Source organism: Ambystoma mexicanum, chromosome 1p (genome assembly GCF_040938575.1).
Source record: "Ambystoma mexicanum isolate Mex_15411 chromosome 1p, UKY_AmexF1_1, whole genome shotgun sequence".
In the NCBI taxonomy this organism is placed as follows: Eukaryota; Metazoa; Chordata; class Amphibia; order Caudata; family Ambystomatidae; genus Ambystoma; species Ambystoma mexicanum.
This window is the reverse complement of record NC_090921.1, coordinates 381,228,402-381,251,513: the sequence shown is the minus strand read 5'-3', so window position 1 is coordinate 381,251,513 and position 23,112 is coordinate 381,228,402. Positions and strand designations below refer to the sequence as shown.

General features: G+C 46.4%; 2 protein-coding genes across 4 annotated transcripts in view; one reads left to right on the top strand and one right to left on the bottom strand.

Annotated features, from left to right (window-relative positions):
• The window catches only part of BORCS8 (BLOC-1 related complex subunit 8), a 101,616-nt gene extending 97,508 nt beyond the window's left edge, over positions 1-4,108 (bottom strand). Inside the window, exon 1 of one of the 2 annotated variants that reach the window (XM_069649122.1) lies at positions 3,909-4,108. In XM_069649122.1, coding sequence (XP_069505223.1) covers positions 3,909-3,945 — 37 coding nt within the window. In that variant the 5' untranslated portion in view covers positions 3,946-4,108. The remainder of the gene's footprint in view (positions 1-3,908) is intronic. The other variant, XM_069649124.1, reaches the window with a different exon arrangement.
• A 64-nt stretch (positions 4,109-4,172) lies between these two features.
• RFXANK (regulatory factor X associated ankyrin containing protein) overlaps positions 4,173-23,112 on the top strand; it is a 276,320-nt gene continuing 257,380 nt past the window's right edge. For both annotated transcript variants that reach the window (XM_069649120.1, XM_069649121.1), the window contains exon 1: positions 4,173-4,278. The gene's annotated coding sequence lies outside the window, so the exon portion shown is untranslated. The remainder of the gene's footprint in view (positions 4,279-23,112) is intronic.

The following is a 23,112-nucleotide window of genomic DNA, read 5'->3' as shown; positions in this document are numbered from 1 at the left end:
GGCTTCCTGTAGCCGGATGACCACTCTCGCTCGTAACTTTTTTCAGTTGCTGTTGGCCACGGAGCCGGCTCTTAGCCCCACATCACCCCCAAAATGATGCATCAAGGACAGGGCTCGATGAGGATTTACATCAGGTTTATTTGGTATGTCAACCCCATGGCAAGCCTCCCTCCAGCTCCAACAGTCATTCGCCACCGAAACAACCCAGAGATAAAACATCAAGGAGAGATAATGTGCGTAGGAATAGATAGAAATAAGAAAAGACATGGAAGCATAATAGAAGCAGGGGAATACACCAGTTTGCCGTAGAACAATTAGTTGTAATCAACAGAGGGCTGCAGTCATCACTTCCAAACCTCTCAAGGGAGCTCCACAAGCTTATTTCCAAATTCAATGCCCCAGTATGCACCGCCTCTAATCCCATCCATACATAAACTCTCTGCGACTCCCTCTCAGACCACTTCCACAACATAGCCCTAGAAAGAAACAACTCCATCATCTCTAAAATAGCATTGCCTACCCCTCCCTCGGGACATCAGAACCACCTTCTTCCACTCGCTCTTCTCTTCTCATCTTTCTTTCCACTCCCTCTCCACCCGAATATCTCAAGCTACTGACAGCCGTGCCTCAGGGTCCCCTGGAGACCTCTTCCCAACTAAAAGAAATCCTGACATTCACTTGAGCTGGCGACTTCGCAAGATCTATGGTCAACACATCTAATTTCCACCACTTTCCCAGTAGGGGTGTCACGGTATTCGTTTTATGACGGTACGATAACCTTCTTGCCAAATGACGGTATATCATGGTTATCGCGGTATAGCAGGTGGAGTTAACTGATCTTAACAAATATTTTCTAAAAGGTCATAAATTGACAGATGTATCATCACAAACAAAACCAGGCACCCAGGGCCAGAATTGGGCTTTTCAACATACTTTCCACCCACTGAAATGCCTTGCTTCCACCAAACACAAACACACGTGTGGAGAGGAGGGGGTGGGGTGGAGGCCTGCTGCAACTGGCAAAGCAAACTGAATAGCTTTTCTTAAGTGGTCATTTAGGCTTTTTGCTTCCCCACTGGCTACTGGTGAAGATGAACATGTTGCCATCTTGATAACCTGCATGCCACAGATCAATGGAGGCTGATGGTAGTATACGCTTGTGCACATACACACACACACACGCACGCACTTTCTCTTTACGTTACAGCCTTTAGTTTACTTGCGGGCCAAAAGGTGTTCAGTAATCACTGACATGTTACCCTTTGGTATGGCAGCAGGGAATACCCACAGAGATGAGTGAATTTCGCAGTGTGACTTATTATATGTAAATTCAATGATAGAACCAGGGAAATCCCCCATTGCCATATGTTTAGAGAACATTATCCATTATAAATATATAAACCCCAAAGCCGCCACCCCAAAGTAAACCCTTTTCCTTCTTGGCACTGTATCTATTCTTCCTATTGCTAACATATTGATTTTGTGTAAGGCACGTGTGGTTTATGGAATGGCATTAAAAACTGCTCCAACTGAAACTACTTGGCAGACGGCACATCCAACAGTGAAAAACAAAGACTGCGCAGCAATTGCTTACTGCAGCCTTTCCAAATCAGATTGAAAAGCACACTTAACGGTATGAACGGTATAACGGTATAAACAATGTGACAGTTATTATTGTTCAATTAAGTGGTTCACGGTATCTTTAACGGTATACCGTTATACCGTTACATCCCTACTTCCCAGCATAATTCAAAATGTCCTACATCAAAGGCCCTGCTCAAAAAAAACCACACTAGACCAGACTAATTACAGACCCATATCAAACAACCGATTATAGCTAAATTAACAGACCGAGCAGCATACTCACAACTATGCCATTTCACAGAATCTAACCAGATCCCAGACTCAGCCTAATCAGGCTTCAGACCCTTAAAAGGAACTGAATCATACATAGTCTCCATCTGGGATTATCTTAAATGACGCTCAAGCTCGGAAGGCTGCGCCGCCCTAATCCTACTCGATCTCTTGGCATCAGGGACACAACTCTAAAATGGATGTCCTCCTTCCTCTCCAACAGATCCCAAATAGGAGGCATGTGTACTTTCTCCTCGATTCCCGCCAAGTCGGCCATGGAGTGCTGCAGGTTGCCCATCAGTCACCTCTGCTCTTTAACCTCTACCTAAGCCCTCTTCCAGCACTCATTCGATTCCATGGCCTATCCTGCAATAATTACGTAGACAACACCCAAATCATCTTCTGAATCCCAAAGGGCCCCACCTCGGCCTCCCCCGATTTTGCAACAGGTCTCCCACAAATCGAATATTGGATGACTGGCAATCACCTTCTACTCAACCCAGGCAAATCCACAAACATGCCCTGCAGGAAGACTGCCCTCTTCCCCGAACCCACCCTGTGATCGCTCTCTCTTGACCCACCACCTCCAACACAGTGAAAAACCTCAGATGCATTATGGACGTGGACCTGACCCCATCACATCAACTTTTTGGCAAAAAGCTGCTACTGACACATTTGCATTCTCCAACGCCTTTTCCCTACCTGACCTTCCCACATAGTCTCTGCAATTATCTCCATCATCCTTTCACACTTTAACTTTTCCAACGCCCTATACATGGGGGGGTCCACCGCAACACAGCTAAGAAAACTACAACAGGTACAAAACACTAACACAAGGCTCATCCTAGACTGTGGAGAACAGATAATAGCAGTCCTTCACTGGCTTCCAATCGGCCGGCGATCCACCTTCATGGCAAAGTGCATCACCCAACGATTTCTCCACAACATAGGACTGGAATACCCGCAGCATAAGCTTACCAGCTACAGGCTTAACAGAAACCTTGGATCAGGTGCTGTGCTTCTCTTTATTCCAGTGCCAACATTAACCAGAATAGGGGGCTCCTCTTTCTCAGCCTAAGCACCTACCATCTGGAACTCGATCCCATTTCCCATCTGCCACTATGAAGATCACCCTGCCTTCAGGAAAGCTTTCAAAACCTGGCACTTCCCTTCGGCATCCTCACAGACTTAACCCATCTCCTTGGCCAACTATTACTCACCCCTGATGGGAATGCGGGGGCAACTGAGGTGTCGACAAGGTTGGACATAACACTCCCAATTGGCTGCATCTCTGTCAAGGCTTTTCTGATAAGCTCTCCAAGACCATATCTAACAAGGTGTCAGTCTTTCTCCATTGCAAAATCGAGCATTCCATCACAATGGAACATAGCCATATCCCGCCCTGGGCACAGCCCCTCCCTCTCCCCTCCATACAACTGCAATAGATACGGCGTGACTACATCCGCCCAAACACACATCACCACCCCAATAGAATACAACACCCATGACAATTTGTCATGACACCTGCTCTTTCACCTGATAACTATGGCTGCTGTTATGGAGCTAGCCACTCCCTACCTACCTTTCTGCTAGCTAAAAAAAAGCACACAGACATTTTAGAAATCCTTTCTTCACCCATCACATCTCTAACGACGGTCTTCTGAAGGGCATTCACACCCACAGCACTTCGAGGCCATGTCAATGGGCGCTATACAATAACGTACTATAGCATATATGTGTTAATGGTATTCCATTCAACATGATTACAGGATGGCTATTTCCTGCCTGCATGGCCCCTTTCGTTCTTTGTCTATGCATTCTAAAAGGTCTGTGGTTGATGCTCTATGGACCAGATAAACATTTACTGTATGTCCAAAACGTCCTAAATTGAACGCATTTATCAGAGTAAAATGAGCAAACTGTTACAATTATGTTGCCCCATGGGACGGCATTAAAAGACAAGAGTCCTAGCTTACATTTTAGGTCGAACTAGATGGGAGCATATTAGGTAAATTTGCAGATATACAGACAATCGTTACTGTGATTGATCTCACCTCTCTTCACTTTCAGCTGCATCTCCTGCTCCTCCATGGTTGCCTTGTCGTTTTTTTCTTTCTGGATTGTAAAATTAAAAACGGTGAACGAAGCGATGGCACAAAATAACCTGGAAGCAGCGGCAATTCCTACGATCAGTCTAACCAGACCCCTTCTTGCAGTGAACCGAGAGGCAGCGCCGCCTCTGCCATCTTAGAGTGGAGGGAGGCGGCGGGGGTAGGCGGGGAGATAGGGGAACGTCACTGTGATTGGCGCTTGCGGAAGAGCGTGGGGAACGTTCTTCCTTCACCAGGCCGCACAGTCTAGGATTCACAGCCGAGTACAGGTTGACTTTCACTTCCGGCAACACTGCTCGTCTCGGGCTGGACGGTGGGTTGAGCTGGAGGATCAGAGCCGAGGCATAGCAGGACAGCAGGGTCTGGGTGTTTTGGGGGTGGTCGCGGCTTGGTTAACGAGGGGGCGCCCTTCAGTGGTGGAACAGCGTGAAGCAGAGGTGCTCTTCCGCTTTCAGGAAGTCGCACGCTTGATGCTGAATGGGGCGCAGCAGGTAGCGCCGCGGGGTGAAGACGTGGCAGAAAGCACTATACATGCAAGCGTGAAAAGTGAGGCTACAAGCAAAAAAAGGTGTAGCAAAGTATGGAAGTAACAGCGTAGGGGCGCGAGACAAGAAAGTCAGTAAAAAGTGGAGGGGGTGTGGTAAGGGGCAAAGTGGCGATGGAATGCCTCCCTGCAGGAGGTAGGGAGAATGGAATGTGTTCATGGATAGTACCAAGGCACATAAATTGAGACCTCTGGTGGTCAAACAGAAAGCAGCGAAGGAAATGGGGGAAGCCAATGGAATGTGAACAGTGGTGGAAATGGGAATCCCACAAGGGCCGGGATGGGGGCGTAGTTTGGGGGGATTTCTGAGGGGGCGGAATGGAGTTGTACTCCGCTCTAAATGAAATGTTCAAAATAATAGTTTGAAAATTGTGCAATTACTTTAATGCTGCTTCTTTCCAAACTGTACACCAATTCCACTTTAAATCACTTCCATGGCAGCGGTGCACCCAAAATACAGTGATTGTTAGTAGTACATTAAGGGATCCATAGACGCTCTACAGTAGAGCTACCAGAGTAGCTCAGATGGTTAAGAGACCGTTGATGAGATTTTACTTATTAACAACTAGTTGTTAATTGTATGACTTTTTTCAATTCCTTGTAAAAAAACAAGTGCTATAAAATTTGTTTGACCAGGGGATGAGTTCTGCTGGTCGCTTGCTTATAATCAGGGCAAAGGGTATTTCTGTAAAAGTAAAAGTTGTTACTTGTGATCCCAGTGTTTAATTTCCGAATAACTGCGACACAACAGAAGCATTTATTTGTGATTACGCAGTTTGACAAGCATATAACTTCTTTATAAATATAACCTGTGATAAAACACAAAGAACGCATTTTAAAGAAAACTGTGAATGCAAGTTTAAACCGCATTTTTGAGTTTGGAAATAACTTTTTTTTTCTGTGAAAGTGTAAAATGCATATTTGGAAAACAAAATAGCACGCTCAGCATGTAGAAAGTCTGCTTTCAGCAGTGATGGCCCTCACCCTAGTGATAATCATGGCCCATTGATTCCTGTGGTGTCCCTTTCAGGCTAGAAGAAAGAAAACAGGCTGAGCAAGAGCCTACAAATGCGTGAGTGATGGCTGGGGAAAGGAGGACCGAGCATATTCGATCACTGAGCACCCATCTACCCTCGGTAAAGCCTTGTCAGGGTTGAGGCAGGCCGGGTCCGAGATCAGGCCGGACATCTGATACCGAATCTCGGACCTGGAAAGAGCCGGTGCATAGCTGTCGGCAAGTTGTTATTAAATCAGCCGGATCGTATAAGCATTTGGAGAAATTGGTCCTTTCATAATTTCGTAGTGGATAAAAAAGGGATTGGGGAGGTGACATCTGTGCAGGGGATACATGGAGGGATACTGTGGGTAAAAGGAATAGGGGAGAAACCATGAATAAAGCATTAAGACTTAGGAAGCATAGGGAGACACCATGTTCCTGTGAAGGGACAGTATGGTGAATTTGGTGATATGTGCAAAGGAGTGAATGATAGGGAAATAGTAAGGTCACTACAGGATATGGGGGTTTTGGAGGTGTGGCGACTGGGTAGGAAAGGTCCTGATGGAAGTGTAAGCTCTACATCAGTTGCACTGTAATTTAGGTGGAGGGAATGTTTGTATTTGGGGTTTCAGCACTTTAGTGTCAAGTAATATGTCCCGGCACCTCTTCGGTACTATAAATGGCAAGAGTTTGGGCATGTGGCAGGAGCATGCAGAAAGGATAAGCAGTGTAGTAAGTGTGGAGGACCCCATGATATTAAAGAATGTGTGACGGGATAAGCCAAAATGTGGTAATTGTGGTGGGGAACGCGTAGCGTCATATTGGGGTTGTCTTTAACAAGTAGAGGCATGGATAACAATGCCAACAAAAATGAGCCAAAAAGTCTAAGCTGCAGCAGGTAAAAAGGTTTGAGAAGGGGTAAGTGGCAGGAGGTAAAAAGGCATCTGACAGAGAGGTGGAGGTGGTGACGTGACAGAAACTGAATGGCGAGTTGGAGGGAGGGTATTTAAATACCTAAAATGGAGGGCTCGTTATGCTTTATTATTGCAACCGTCAACTGAGTGTAAGTTGAAGATTACAGGCGACGGCAGCGAAGATGTACCTGAGTATAGGGAATATCACATATAGAGATGTCCACAGAACGATGAGTAGAGGAGAACAAGTTTGGGGGTTTGAAATTATGGTAATAGAATAGAATGCAAGGAATTTATTGCCGAATGGACAAGAGATGAACAGAGGTGTTAAGTGAGGGTGATGTAGATATTGCTTGTGTGCCGGAGAGTTGGTCGAGAGCAACTTCAGTTTTCCAGATAAGTGCAACTCTTGGTATGACTCTGACCTAGTTACCCTTAAGCGCAAGTGTAGGGTGGCTGAGAGGAAATGGCAGGCATCCAGTGCCTCTTCTGGCAAACTGGCCTGCCTCCTGCACCAGTAATACCGGCTCTCTGTCTGCACTAAGAAGACAGCCCACATCCAAGCCCGCGTCTCAGCGATATCTAACAACTCGGCCGAACTATCTGCAAGGAGCTGGCCAATTCTGCTGCAGTCTCTACTTCTCCTGTCCCCTCCCAGGCTCTCTGCACTGCCCGGCCTCTCATTTAATCTCTAAAACCGGGACATTCTGACCACCCTTCTCTTCTCCTCCTCCTCCTCCTCCTCCTCCTCCCTCTTCTCTCCACGCTACCCCCAGCATCCGCACCTCCTCCCTCATTCGCTTCCTTTCCTCTGTTCTCCCCTGACGAGATTTCCAGACAATCTATGAAAGTCTTGTCAAAACAGGTTTTTCCTTGTTCGTCTAAAATCATCAAGGACCATATTGACACCCTCGCTCCTGCCCTGACTGACTTCTGCAACCACTCTTTTGCCTCCTCTCTGAAGCACTCTCTTGTGCAACCTCTTCTCAAGAAACCCACAGCTGACCCCTCCTGCCCGGCTAACTATTGCCAGTTCTCTATCACTCCTTTCCTGGACAAACTCCTGGAAAATCTGGCCATTTCCCACCTTAATCTCCACACTGATTCTGTTGTCTCCATTACTATCAGTCTGGCTTCATAGCAGCCAGAAGCACGGAAACTGCTCTCCTGAACATCTGTGAAGACCTGCTCTCCAACTTTGATTCTAATCTCCCGTCTGGTCTCATCCTACTCGATCTCTCATCTGACTTCAACACAGTCTACCATGCCATCCTGCTTAACCGCTTCCATGATAACCTGGGTGTCACTGATCAGGCTCTGGCCTGGTTGACCTTCTTGCTTTCCAACCCAACCCTCCCAGGTCCAACTTGGGTCCTTCCTTTCCTCTATCTATCTCTCTCTCTACTTGTGGTGTTCCCCATGGGTCTAACATCTCTCCCTGACTTTTCAACCAATACCTGGCACCCCTCGCCTACCGAATTGCTTCTCTCTGCTCCAATTTTCAGTGCTATGCGGATGGCACTCAGCTCGCTTTCAGGCTCCTCTCTGACACCTCTTCTCCTCTGCCACCAATGACCTCTGCCTTAATGCCAGTAAGACAGAGATCCTCCTCATCGGCACACGTGCACCTTCCTTTCCTGTCACTCTCTGGATGGCCTCCCTTGGCTCTCTCTCTGCTCCACCTGTGAGGCTGAGAACCTCAGTGTCATTTTCAACTCCACACTTTCATTTTTTTTCACACATCTCTTGACATCTCTAAGAAGTCAAACTACCAATTGCACCACCTCAGAGGTATTCGTCCTTTCCTTTCCTTCCCCCAGAAGCTCACTCTCTCTAGAGCTCTGGTTGTCTCTAGGCTGGACTATTGCAAAAGCCTCTTTCTAAATCTGCCTGCATCTACTCTCCGCCCTTTGCAACTCATCCAGAACAGGACTGCAAGACTTGTCCTTGGCCTCAAACCCATGGATCGTATCTCTCAAGCCCTGAAATCTCTTCATTGGTTCCCAATGGCTGCAAGGATTAAGTCTAAGACCCTTTGCATTGTCCACAAGGCCTTCTGCGTCTTGGGTCCACAATATCTGCAACTCTTCCTTCGGAAATACCTTCTTACTCGAGCTCTTTGCTCCTCCAATTCCCTCAGGGTCAGTTGCTTTTCCAAGCAACGCGCTGGGGTTATATCTTTCTTCGGCTTGGGCCTCCCTTTGCAACAGCCTTCCTGCCTCGCTAAAACTTGAGATCAATCTTCGGTTTCCGGAAGCACCTCAAGACCCTCCTCTTTGCTTCTTCCTTCGATCTGCCTCTCCCCAACTGATATCTGCCTGTTTCGGCACTGGGCACCAGGCTACCTTCTGATTTCGGGCCCCAATCCCGGCCCTCCCAGTTGCATACCCGCACTGCCTCCTGGCAACCCTGCACTTGGGTCTGTATCTGCAACCCTACAGCCCCCTTCCTGCACTTATTTTACACCCATTGTCTGCGCCTTATTCTTGCACTTGCCACCTGCTGGACGCACTACCTGTTGTTATTTTGATCACGTGTTCAGTACTTTACACTCCTCCGCTGCCCCTTGCACCTTCCCTCTCCCCTGCACTTGCGTGTTCTCAGTGTCACTGGGCCTAGCATGATCATTGTTTGGTCCTCCTTTGTATTGTTGCCTTGCCTTGTTGCGCCCTGAAACACTTATGTATGGGCGCAAAATAAATAAAATATCATATCATGTGTTGTATAAGAAGGGTGAGGTGGGGATGTTGGGATTATAATCATGGAAAATATACAATGCTCTGTAGTGAAGTTTGAACCTCAGGGTCATCTTCAACTCCACTGATAGCACTTATAGGTGTAAAATTATCAGTGGGTAACGGAACAATAGGTGTGCCGAACTTCTATAACCCTTCCAAATCCCTAGATATAGGGGCGTTACAGGAAGTCCTGAGACACAGCAGCAACTATATATTCTGTGGATAGCCATAATACATTATGGAACAGCCCTGTGACAGATGTAAATGGGGATAGACTTGAGGCAGTGTGTTGTCAGAGAAAAAAGAAGCAGTTGCCCCTTTACATCAGTCCTTATGTTGTTTCTCAGGTCCTGAATCCTGTTGTGGTTCACTTGGTACTCCCTGCTAACTGGCGTATCCACCCTGTTTTCCATATTTCCCTGCTGAAGCCCTGTCCAACACCAGGATGCATGACCCAACCCCCCGCCCCGCTGACACTTATGGTGGACGGTTCTGAAGAATTAGAGGTTTGCGCTTTACTTGACACAAAGGTTTCTAGATATACGCGGTATTACTACATTAACTGGAAGGGTTATGGCCCGGAGGACAGATCGTGGGTCCGGGCAGATGATGTGCATGCTCCCCTACTGTTGGTTAAATTCCGCACCTCCAGCAGGGTTTCTGGCTCTTTGGGTAAGGGTTCTGTTACGGTTCACCCCAGGAGAGTCCGGCATAGATGGTGGTTACACATCCCACTCTTGCTGCAACGCGATTGGTGTCTTCCGTGGCGCTTGCGGCAGCTCTATGCAGGTAGACAGTCAGACTCGGGGAACCCGTTAGTTTGCCATGGTTACTCCGACGAGAGGGATTGCCGGAAGGGGATGATCTGGTCTTTCTATAGATTCCCCTTCCGGCATCCCGCGCTTCTGATTGAAGTTGTTAGCAAACTATTTGCTGTCCGTCTTCCTATTTTCTGTTAGGAAACCTTTTCTGCAGTTCGGAGAGGCTTCCTCACCTTTTCACCACCTCTCCTTTTGCTGCCCACTTCCAATCGGTGAGCTGACTCCTGCGATTCTCTCCGTCCACCTTGTCCGTCCAATCCTTTGTTCCAAAACAGACTCCCTCTGCTTTCCTGGACAGCCTACCGGCTTGAGAGCCTGTGTCTTCTCTACATCCGTTCCAAAGCGGACGCACTCTGCTTTTCTGAACAACCTGCAGGCTTGCGCGCCTGTGCCTTCTAACGTTTACTCTGCACAGCGGATTACTTGCTGCCTTGATTAATCCTGACCTCGGCTTGTTTAATGGACTTCTTTGGATTCCCTTGGCCTTACGTTTTGAACACCATTAAAACTGCCATTTTGGATTTTCCCTGCCTTGCTCTTCAGTGACTTCTGAACTTTTTTTTCGGCCGACAAAGGACACCAGAAAAAGCACCTTGCCAAGACGCTCTGCAGCATTCAGGTACCTATTTAGGGTTGTTGGAGCGTCCTCGTGCCGCCCGGGTAGGTCCATACTAACCTTGCCGTTGATTGTTTACTTTCCTCCACGTCTTGGATTTATTACTTGTGGACTTGCTTTGTGCACTGCCATGTGGAAGGATGTGGCAGGGAAATCAGTTTGAAAGCATCTTTAGGGGCTGGTTGATGTGGAGTGAGTTGTTTCACAATGATTGTAATCCATTTTTGGTCTGCTTTATGTACTCTATTGGAGTGGTGTCAGTGTTTTTTTTCAATTTGTATTTATTTATTTTTTGGTGAGCACTCTGTGCTAATCTGGTGTGTTTGTCTAGTGTTTTCTGTGGCTTCTGAGCCTGTTTTTCTATGCTGGGCTGCATCCAGAGGGTGCAGTCTGTGGGGTGTGGTCCTTTTGTTTGTGTCTGGCCTTTTCCCAATCCCGCCCTCCAACTCGCCCATCCCCCCCTGATTGATACGTCCAGCTGGTCACGGCTGACTTTCCCAGGGCATCCCTGTGCCCGGCAGCCCGTGAGGCTGGGGGCCTGGGGCGGATGGCGGCTCCTGCATTGGCAGCTCCGGGGCGTGTCTGTGGGGGTCAGCGGGGGGATGCCAATGAAACCAGCAGTCAACCGACACCAACAAAAACTGTAAGTGTGGCATGGGTGGGGTTTAGAGCAATTACTCTACTCCAGAAATCCCCTGCCACTCTACCTTACCTTTCCATAACGGAGACTGCCATAGACTTACACCATGCATACTTGGAGAGATTTGTGACCACCAACATAAATCTATTCATGGATGGACTGTAAATGTTGCGTTGCATTGCATTACAAACTAACTTACTTGCCAATGTTAGTGCCACACCTAGAGAGAACTCTGAAGATTGGCCTGTGTTGCATATAGATGGGATAATGAATGTTGGTATGCACCAAACTTAGATGGAATTCTGAACTTTAGCCTGCGTCGCATCTAGATAGAAATGTGAATGTTAGCATGTGCCACACTTAGATGGACTTAGAAGGAATTCTTAACTTTAGCCTGCGTCGCATCTAGATAGGATTGTGAATGTTAGCGTGTGCCACGCTTATATGGAATTCTTAACTTTAGCCTGCATCGCACCTAGATAGAAATGCGAATGTTAGCATGTGCCACACTTAAATGAAACTGTGAATGTTACCAAGTGCCACACTTAGATGGAATCGTGATCACTACACTAGTCTGCCTCACATCTAAATGGGATATTGAAGATCAGCAAGTGCCACGCTCCGATGGAATAATGAATGATAGCGAGCATCACACCTAGGCATAATTGCAAGGACAGCAATGCCAATTAACCGATTCACTAAAAATGTCACCCCTCTGCATACACCTCTCAAACTCTAACCAAACACAGCCACAAGCCTACAACACAGCAATCCGCACAAACCTCATTACACTGCAACAACAAAACAAACCACACATAAACTCGCACAACAGCACCATAAAACACCCCAAGCCCAGCCAACGGACCCACCGGGCGGAGGCTGTCCAGTTTATTCCCACTAACTCACCACCCTTTCCCTTTTTCAAAGCCGCCAGAGCGTCAGTGCGCGGTACAACTATCCTTTAACATTAAACATCATCAAGTCAAAAGACAGCGCTAGAGCCTTACATACTTCACTAGGTTACCTGCTTAACCACCTCATATTCAGGTTAATATCCTTATTGCATTCCTTTTATTCTGCTGTGTCATATCACTATTCAGATTCTAAAGTTCTCCTATTCTTCTATTCAGCTTGGTGCATACTATGATGGTATGATTGCTTTTTTCCTTTAACCACTAATCTTTCTCTTTATCCAAATCAGACCGAAGGGTGTTAGGGAAAAAGGTCTCCCTGAGTCCAGGAGACGCTGGGTTGGGGTTACTATTCTACCGAATCGGGATCCTGGAAATTAGGAGTTCCACTAGTGTCATATTCGGTCAGTAACATACTGGCAGAAAACTGTGGACTTGAATTTTTGAACTAATCAGCCCTGATTGGCTGATCTGCAGCTGAGTCCAGCGAGGCCGTAGGGCCTGCACCACCGCATTTACTGCATTGTGACGGTGTCTCTGAGGTGAGCGCACCATAGATCCAGGTCCTGCCTCACGGTAATATTCTGTTTTGGGCCTGTTGGTACCCCCTGCACCCTGTGCGCAGCGATTGTCCCTGGCTCCCCATGTCCATCCTCCCAACCTGCCCGCCTCCCTCCCGCCCTCCAACTTTGATTGGTGCTTCTACCTGGGTATAACGGACCTTCCCAGGGCAGCCCTCTGCCCGTGCAGCCCCTGCTGCGAAGGGCCCCAAGGCAAAAGGCAGCTCCCACAAGAGGCGGCTCCAGAAAGTGTCTAAAGGTGTCCGCAGGGGAAGCCAGTGGCCAGCCGTCAACCAGCAGCTATTAGTACGGTAGGAGTGTTCAGGGTGGGAAGTAGAGCAATCACTCTACCCCAGAAGCCCAGCGACTTAACAACTTACCTTCACCTGCACAATACTGTGAGTACTGCCCTCTGCCTCCCTCACCCCTACTGCACAGGACTCTCAAATCTAGCGGTGTTTAGTCTTGTACTCAATTGCATTGTTAGGTATAGGCCTCTCTCCCATTATACAGGACTCTCAAATCTAGCTGTGTTTACTCTTGTACTCAAATGCATTGTTAGTCGTAGGCCTCTCTCCCACTATACAGGACTCCCAAATCTAGCCGTGTTTAGTCTTGTACTCAGTTGCATTGTTAGGCGTGGTCCTCTCTCCCACTATACAGGACCCTCAAGTCTGTGTTTAGTCTTGTACTCAACTTGTTGAGATCAACCCGACTCACACCTATAAGGGTCCACACTTTCATGGTACTGTGATCGCTAGCCTGCACCTCACCCCGATAGTATTACAATTGCTAGCCTGCTCAACGTTACCATAGTCTGTGATTACTAGCCTAAGTCGCACACTGGGGAATCTGTTAAGATTGACCTGATTCACATCTGGCGGGGCCCACAAGGTGATGGCACTGTGATTGCTAGCCTGCTCCACACTGTGATAGTACTAGAAGGGTCCACACTGCGATTTTATTGTGATTGCTAGCCTGCACCGCACTGCGATAGTATCTTAATGGCTAGACTGCTCCACACTGTGATAACACTGCAATTGCTAAACCCTCTGCACACTGTGATAGCTTTGCAATGGCTAGCCTGCTACATACTGCGATAGCATTGTGGTTGCTAGCCTGCGTCGCACACTAGTTAACCCGATAACAGACCTTGAGATTAACTTGATTTACATCCAGAAAGGTCCACACTGTGATAGTGCTTTGAATTCGAAAGTGCGTCAATCTCTAGTATTACGAACCTACCCACCTTAAACCTAGACGTCCCACTCTCTTCCCCCACTGTCTGAGGTTTAGGCCTCTCCCGCTTTCCGGTTGCCTCGGATCTGGGTGTTGTATGACTGTCCTCTGAAAACTAGACCTTGCTCTAGTTATTAGGGCGCCTCGAATCCAGCTATTCGAGATACCTCCGAGACCGTTTGAAACACGGCCCTCTGGCCACCCAGGTCCCAATTGAAGCATTAAGCGCAGTGCGCCAATATCTATCGTCCACATCAGTGAAACCAAGTCCCACCACCCTGACACCTACACCCCTGAGAACCCATCGCTACCTCCTTAACTGAGTCCTAGACCACCCAACAGCTGAACGCCTGTCCTGAGAAGGAACTGTAACAATGAGACCGCATTCGCAGCGGAGTGTGAACTACTCAGAGAGCGCTTCACGTAAAGAGGTTACTGGCAAGAGCCCATAACGGCCATCAAGAAAGCTGAACACACATCAAGGAAGAATTTAGCCAAAAGATCGGACCAAGAGCATTGACAACAAATTAAGATATGTCGCGCAATATCAACAAGAGAGCCACAAGATCCAGAAGATTCTAGCCAAACACTGGGACCTACTCCAAATCGATGAGGACTTAAGAACATGGATAACGGACAAACCACTCGTGGCTTGCAGCAGAGCACCAACATTAAAGAAATTATTGAGCCCATCATATATGAGAACGGAGGAACCAAGAAGGGGTAACTGGCTAACAGCAGCAAAACCAAAAGGTTTTTACAAATGTGGCACATGCTCTATGTGCATTTGCTCAGGACACCAAAACATTAATCTTCCGAGACAACCTCAAACATAATATAACAGACTTTGTGAATTGCAAAACCAAGTATGTTATATATGTAATAATGTGTGTATGCAAACTCATGTATATAGGCAGTACGATCAGGGAACTGCGAATAGGAATTTGTGAACATCTAGGATCACTGAAGTCACAGGATGCCAAATTTCCCCTGGCACAACACTGGCAGGAACAACACCAAGTGGAGAGAAAGGAGGACGCCAGATTCATGGGTCTGGAAATCATCAGACCAGAGGGGCACTAAAGGAATAAAAGTATATCACATACTCTGTACCACATATGAAGTTTTAGCAAAGAATATGTTGGTCACAAGAGTGACAACCAATGTGTGAATTACTGAAGGAAAAATATACAAACAAATGTTGCAAACACCTAACGTGTGTGGAAATTAATACTCATTGGATACTAAGGAACAACTGTCCAGCGCCTAATTTCACGTTTTTGGATCTCAGTAACCCAGAACAACCCATGCTGTCAATCTAGTTGAACGCTTCAATGAAGAAATAGCCGTTGCTGTTCTTCATCCAATCAACATCAATACAGAAGCACCACGACGAAACAACTACAAACCAAAACGAGGAACAACCACTAAAATAAACCACACCAAAAAAATCCACTGTAATTTAATCAACGCAAGGTCAATGTTCAAACATTCAACCGAAATATACGACTTCCTATGAGACGGAGGTATCGACATCCTATTTGCAACTGAAACGTGGATAGACGACAACTACAAGATCACCAACTGCCTGCCTGGAAATTTCAAATGCGGCAAAAGCAAACAGAAAAACCAAAAGAGGGGATACGGGCAATCATCCATGAGGAACGCCTCGCTATCAAACTGGAAGACCCACTAAACATCGATTTCACCTATCAGTAAACCCCAAAACAAACCTAAAATTCATACTGATATACAGATCATCAACCTACGATGAAACCTTCGTAGACGCCTTCACGAAAGCAATCACCATCCTAGCCATCCAGCAGAATCCTCTGATCATCCTCTGAGATTTCAACATCTGGTTCGATGAAGAAACCACAACTACACAAAAATCTTTAACCGCCCAACTAGCAGCAATGGATCTACAACAATTAGTCAAAGGAGCAACCCAATCGGCGGGGCCAATAAATAACTCATTACCACGGCACCCCCACAATCCAAATACTCCAGAGCGACCACCTCAACATTCCATTCGTAATAACTATGGGATACTCCACTAAACAAGCAACAAGACAAACCATCGATCACCATGAAAAGTAACTTGAGAACCATATAAAACTCCAACCTAACTAAACTTCTGGAACTCAGCAAACCACAAGCAACAATTGTGGAAGAAGCTGACCTGGACAAAAAAGTAGCCCTACCCCACACCTGGATCTTAATAACTATACACGACATTGCTAAAGAAAAACCCTTCATTCCTTCACGTCAAAGAACAATGGCAAAATGGTTCACCCCACTACTCAGCGCCATGAAAAAGAAAAGAACGAAAACTAGAACTAGAATGGAGGATCAAAAACACTGCAAATAAACTGAAAAGGAAATACAAAAAGCGAAGAGGAAACACTACGACAACTGAATCTTCAAAGCACCAAACGCCCAAAAAGAATTCTTCAAAATCATAAATGAAATAAAAAATCCACCGGGCTGCAACAACACGCCAACACCATTGATGAAACTATGCAGTGACCTAGCAGACCACTTCAAAAACAAAATCTCCAACAAACCATACAAAGCAGACCACGCGATCAAACTACAGACCCCACCTATCCTCACGAGGATCATCCAAACAAACTACAAAGCTTCCCCGAGAGATCAGTGGAGACTTTTGTCAAACTGGTAAATGAAAACAACAAATCGGTCCTCGTTTCCCCCCGGACATATACAAATCAATTCTCAAGCAAGGAACTCCCATGGAATACCACAGGAAAGTCCTCAACCTTTCAATCTCAACAGGTAAAGTGCCACACTCTTTCAAATCTGTGTACATCAGGCCGCTACTCAAAGATACAGCTGGAAACATGGAGGACCTCTCCAACTACAGACCCATCTCCAACATCCAGTACATACTGCTCGAAACGTACACATACAAAACAACCCAGGAATTCATGGAAGAGCACGGCCTACTAGACTGGGCACAAGTTGGCTTCAGACCCATGAGAGGAACGGAATTGGCTCTCCTCTCAATAGGGGACGACCTAAAAGCAAATGCAGGCTCAGACATCAGTACTGTCTTGATACTTCTAGACCTACCTGCAGTATTCGACACAGTCAACCACGACATCCTCATAATGAGATTAGAAGGACTGGGAATAACAGACACCGCCCTACTATGGATCAAATCCTTCCTAACAAATAGAACGGAAACTATATGGATGAAACCTTTCAAGTCCAACCCAAGAGACACCACATGCGGAGTACCACAAGGATCCTCCTTCTCCCCGCTATTATTCAACATTTACTATCTCTATTAATCAAAATCATCAAAGGACACAGCTCACCTGCTACAACTATGTCGCCAACACACAAATAATCTTCAAAATACAAGACACCCAAGAAGAAAACGCAACACTAGAGAACTGCCTTCGTGATGTATTCAACTGGATGAACTCGAACCACCTCCAAACGAACCCAGGCAAAACAGAGATAATGAACATCACGAATAACAGAGAAAACACCTACATCCCTTGGTCAAGAAAACTCTGTACACCCCCAGCACCATCATTGATTGTTGTCCATCAGGACCCCCAGGTTTTTTACAATCTCACTCTAGAGCCACAAGTTAACGCTCTACTCAATAAATTCTTCTTTTCTTGCGAGTAGCAGAAAGGATCCTACCGTTCCTGTCATTCGCCAACAAAACACTTACCATCATCGCTTTTGTCACGTCCAGAGTAGATTACGCCAATAGCCTATACCTGGGTATGCCTGAATGACTACTTAAAAAAAACTACAACGCATACAAAATGCGGCAGCCAGACTGCTTCTCAAACTACCCTGAAGAGAGCACATCACACCTGCACTAAAAATACTACATTGGCTACCAATAAAACATTGAATAAAATTCAAATCAATGTGCATCACGCACAGAGCAATACACAACTAAGGCACAGAATTCCTGAGAGACAAATTACATCTACATCAACCAACAAGAATGCTGAGATCAAGCGACGACATCCGCCTCGAACCGAAACCCTACAACAAAAGAATATGAGGATCCTTTCTCTCACCAGGCACTGTAAACTTGGAACGACTTACCAAAGAACGTACAGTACACAAGAAACCACCTACTATTCAGGAAACTGCTCAAATCCTGGCTTTTCACTGCGTAACTAGAAAACCACCCACACGGACACACGCAGCTTCCGGATCGCACCAAGCAATCAGCTACAAACAGAATCTAAGGAAGACTCTCCACGACATATCAAACCACATAATGAGAGATGGCCATGAGAGGCGGACACTAAAGACTGAATACATAGGCAGACCAAGACGGAAGCACTTTGCCGACTCATCGATAGCATCCGGGCACTGTAACACAACCAAGCTCCAACAGACCTATTTCACTTAGATAGCAAGGAATAGGGGCCACCAACTCCTGCTCCCACCAACCATATTATACAAAGTTCATTAGAATACAGCAGGGCGTGTGCCGCGCTAACACCTATAACAGTCAGACTGTCAAGAAAGGATAGTAGCGACTAATGCCACCCATAGTAATACAATTAAATCAAACCAGATGTACCACTACCAGGATTTTCGCCCCACTAACGCTAACTTAAAATCTCTCCATACCTAACTCACCCAGAAATTCACACAACCAACTCTCGGCCAACAAACCGCACACACTTTACCATACCGCATCAACAACAAACCAACAACACATAAATGGCACCAACAGCACACGAGGTCTCGGCACAATCTAATTCTTACACCAAAGCTCAGCGCGCTGTGTATACCGAACTGAAGCCGCCAACAGCACACCACCTCCCACTTTTCTATTCCCTCTCCTCCCGAACCCCACCCGCCTTCTTGTTTTGCAGATCTGCCAGAGCGCCTGGGGACCAACTCCCTTGGTGACGTTGCGCTATATAAATACATTTAACCTAAAGAGTACACAAGGATGGATGTAAATACAGGAAAGGGGTCCTGCCTTGATTTATTGTAGGTTTCAGCAAATTTGGTCCATAAATGCTTATGGAAGCTGAGGATCAACAGGGAAATGGGGAGTTACAATGGGGCTATAGAACAGTGAATGCCAGGTTAGTAAAAGGGACACCCTCTGGCCCTTCAGGATTATAATTTCAGAAAAATTGACTGGGTGAAGTTTGGTGAGAGAGTTGGTAGAATGTTGGATGAAAGTGAAGATGATGAGCGGAGGTCTAACTTGTCTTCAACAGTAAAGAAGTTGAATCGGTCATTAGTAAACCTATTTCAGAGAGTAGTGGAAGAACGGGCTCTGGTTTGGAAAAAACGGTTCTATGATGTTTCGTCACAGCTATTTGCCTGAGGCCCATTTATTTGATTTTTTTATTTATTTTATTTATTTTTTATTTTGATACACCTCTTACTGCAGTGAAACTGTGGGGGAGACACCCCCCCCCTCAACCTCCACCGTATAAATACTTAAACCCAACCCTCCACCATCTACATTTGCCGTGAAATATGTAAAAACAAAAAACATTAACAAATGGGCCTCTAAAAACCGGCCTTGTGAGGAAATGGGCTAGTTCATCAGAATGTTCAGTGGCTTCAAGAGACAGGAAAAGCAAGCAGAGGAAAGCTCTGAAAGCTAAGAGCATGGGGGATGTGGAATATATGAAATCAAGTGTGTCTCGGGTCACATAAAAGAGAATATTGGGGGAAATGGCCCTACATATAAGGGGTGTATCAGATACTTTTACTCGCTAAAAATAGGCAAATACTCTAAAAAAAAAAAAACGGGGAGTAAAAATACTGCCAAAAAAAATTGGAAACGGATATCGGAACTTGTGCCCCTGCTCCCGCACACAGGAGGGCATGATGTGCCATGGAAAGAAACTATTATTATTATTACTGTCTGAGCCGGATGTTAAAATATATCTTTTAATCTGCATGAATAACTAGGTACAAAGAAATGTTGCAAATATTTTTGTTTTGCAGTAAAGAAAATATTTTTACTCGCTTATAAAATACTCCCATTGGGAAAGTGACTTTATTTTTACTCCCTAAAATATAATTTTGCTCACAACTTTCAAAAATAGGCAGTAAAATAACCCCACATCGAAATCTTATCTGGAGCACTCGGAGGAAATACTGGAGTACTCTTAGTGGAGACACAAGCATGACAAAGGTGTGGGCAAAATTTTAAGCATGACGTGTCTGGCAAAAAGGAAAGTACTTAATGTGATCATTCATGTACAGAGGTGTGGCATGGTGGATGACTACAGTAAAGCAAATGCTTTGGGAGAACATTTGCAAGTATTTATGATGGTATTTATTGAGCGCAGACCTAGCTTCGAGAAGCAACAGAGCGCTTTACAGAGGTATACAACAATACAGATGCACAATGGAGTGATTTTCAGAGGTAAAAGAACAGATATACAGCGGGGGTAGGATTCAGATGGGCACAGTCGAGGGGGTACAGTTGTACAGGGTGGTGGGGTGGAGAAGGAAAGTCAGTGTCTAGTGAATGAGGTGGTGCGGGGGTTACGTGACGGCTGGGGTGAGACTTCTTGAAGAGGTGAGTCTTGAGTTCTTTTCGGAATTGTCGGAGCGTTGAGGCAAGCCTGATGCTGACCGAGAGGAGGTTTCATAGTCGTGGGGCGTCGGTAGAGAAGGCTTGTTTTCTGGTCTGTTCCTTTTTGCAACAGCGGATTTCAGGTATGCATTTTTCCTGGCTACTGGTGGTGTGCTGTCCTCCAGAGTTTCTCTGCGAGGTAGTTGGGTGACTTGAGGGCAACTGCCTTATAGAGGATGCAGCGAGGCTTGAAGGCGATTTGTGCAAGCAGTGGAAGTCCATGAGGGCCAGGATGATGTGGTTGTATTTGTGTAGATCATTGATGAAGCATGCATCCCCAAGTAGGACACTTCAGGGGCACAAGAGAGGATGACCATTCAGGGGGGATAGGACCAGTGCTTTCACAGCACGAGTAATTATTCCCTGGAAGCTAGACAAGAAATTACAAATTTCATGAATGAGCAAGCAGGAATATTGGACAATGTGGAGGCATGAACTAACTGAATGCGAAAACCATGAAGAGACTTGGGGAATCCAGCCCGAGAGAGGATGGAGTGCACTATATATTCCTACAGAATTTTCTGAATAGCTGTTTGGAAGTAGTGTTGCGTCTTTATAATATGGTTTGCAGCGGTGGGATGTTGGCACATAGTTGGAAGAGAGCAATCATCCTCCCAGTATTGAAAGCAGAGAAATAGGCTATTGACCCATAGCTCTCACGTCTGTACTATGTAGTGTAATGGAGAAAATGGTGTGTGAAACATTGGTTTTCTTACTGGAGTTGGAATAAAAACTGAACATGTTCCAGCATGGGTTTAGGAAACATAGGTCAATCATGGACGCAGTGATTGCTCTGACGATAGACATTGAAGAGGCCCTGAGCTGCAGGAAAATGGTGGGAGCAATCTTCATAGACATGGAGAAGGCATACAATATGGTGTGGAGAAGAGGGCTGCTCTACAGATTGTGGGAGGGGAGGCGTTGAAGGGAAATTGTTTTCTTGGATGAAGGACTTTTTTGGAACTTAGGTAATTTTGAGTGCACGTAATGGATACATTAAACCAGGAATTTCAAAAGGAGAATGGGAGGCCACAGGGCAGTGTTGTTAGTCCTGTCCTTTTTAATACAGCCGTGGATGGTCTCGTAAGAAAGATCCAGGAGAGTGGATGCAAGGTTGGGGTCTAGGCTGATGATGGTGTAAAATATGGGTGAGAAACAGGAGTTGGGGTGATCCAAGAGAAATTGCAAACCACATTGGATGAAATGTGTGTGAAATGGGGGTTTTAAAATGTCTATCTGTCCGGCAAACTATCACCGATATCTGTTATTTCTGGGCAAACTCCTGGAAAAGCTGGCTATTTCCCAGCTTACTATCCACACTGAATCTGCTGGCTGCCTCCATGACCATCAGTCTGGCTTTGGAGCATCCAGAGGCACGGAAACTGCTCTCCTGAACACCTGTGAAGACCTGCTCGCTATTCTTGACTCCAGCCTTCCTTCTGTCCTCATTCTCCTTGACCTCTCTGCATTTGATACCGTCAATCACGTCATCCTGATCAACTGACTCTGTGAGAACCCGGGCATCGCGGATCGGGGCTGGCGCGGCTGACCACCTTCCTCCTGGCTCGACCCACCCAAGTCCAACTCAGGTCCTTTCTCTCCGCCACCACTCTCTCCAAATGTGGTGTTCCCCAGGTCTCTAACCTCTCACCCTGGCTCTTCAATGTCTACCTGGCCCCTTTGGCCCACCTAATGTCTACCATCTCCTCTTATCTTCATTGTTATGTAGATGACACTCTGCTCTCTATCAGGCTTCCCTCAGCCCTCTCTTCTCCCTCTCTCATTCCTGACTATCCACAATTCAGAATTGGTACACCTCCAATGATCTCTGCCTTAATGCCAGTAAGACTGTGATCCTTCTCATCACGACCCCTGTTCCCGCTTTCCCTCTCTCGCTCTGGCCACCCTCCTTGGTCCCTCTTCCTTCGCCTTCCTGTGAGGCAATCAACCTAGGTGTCATCTTCGACTCCACTCTCTCTCCTTCTCGCTTCAGATTAGACTTTACCAAGATATCCCACTACCAGCTGCACCTCCTCAGAGGTATTCTTTATTTTCTTACTTTCACCCAGAAGCTCACTGTCCACGTAGCCCTGGTTCTTTCTAGGCTGGACTACTGCAACAGCCTCTCTTTCAATCTGTCCTCTTTCATTCTCCGCCCTATGCAACTAATTCAGAACAGGACTGCAAGACATATCCTTGACCTCCAGCCCAGGGACAGTAGCTCTCCAGCCCCAAAATCTCTCCACTGGCTACTGGTGGCAGCAAATATCAAGTTTAAGACTCTCTGGGGTCCACAAGGCTTTCTGGGGCCGGGGCCCTCACTACATCCAACGCTCTTCCAGAATACCTTCCTTCTCAAGCCCTTCGGTCAGCTACCTCCAACTCTCTGATGGTTAGATGCTTCTCCAGGCAGAGAGTGGGGGATAGATCCCTCTCCTCTGCAGGTGCCTCCCTCTGGACCGGCCTCCCTGCACCTCTCAAACTTGAGCTGGATCACCTGAAGATTGGAAGCAGCTCAAGGCCTGCTTTTTCTACTCTGCTTTCTCTC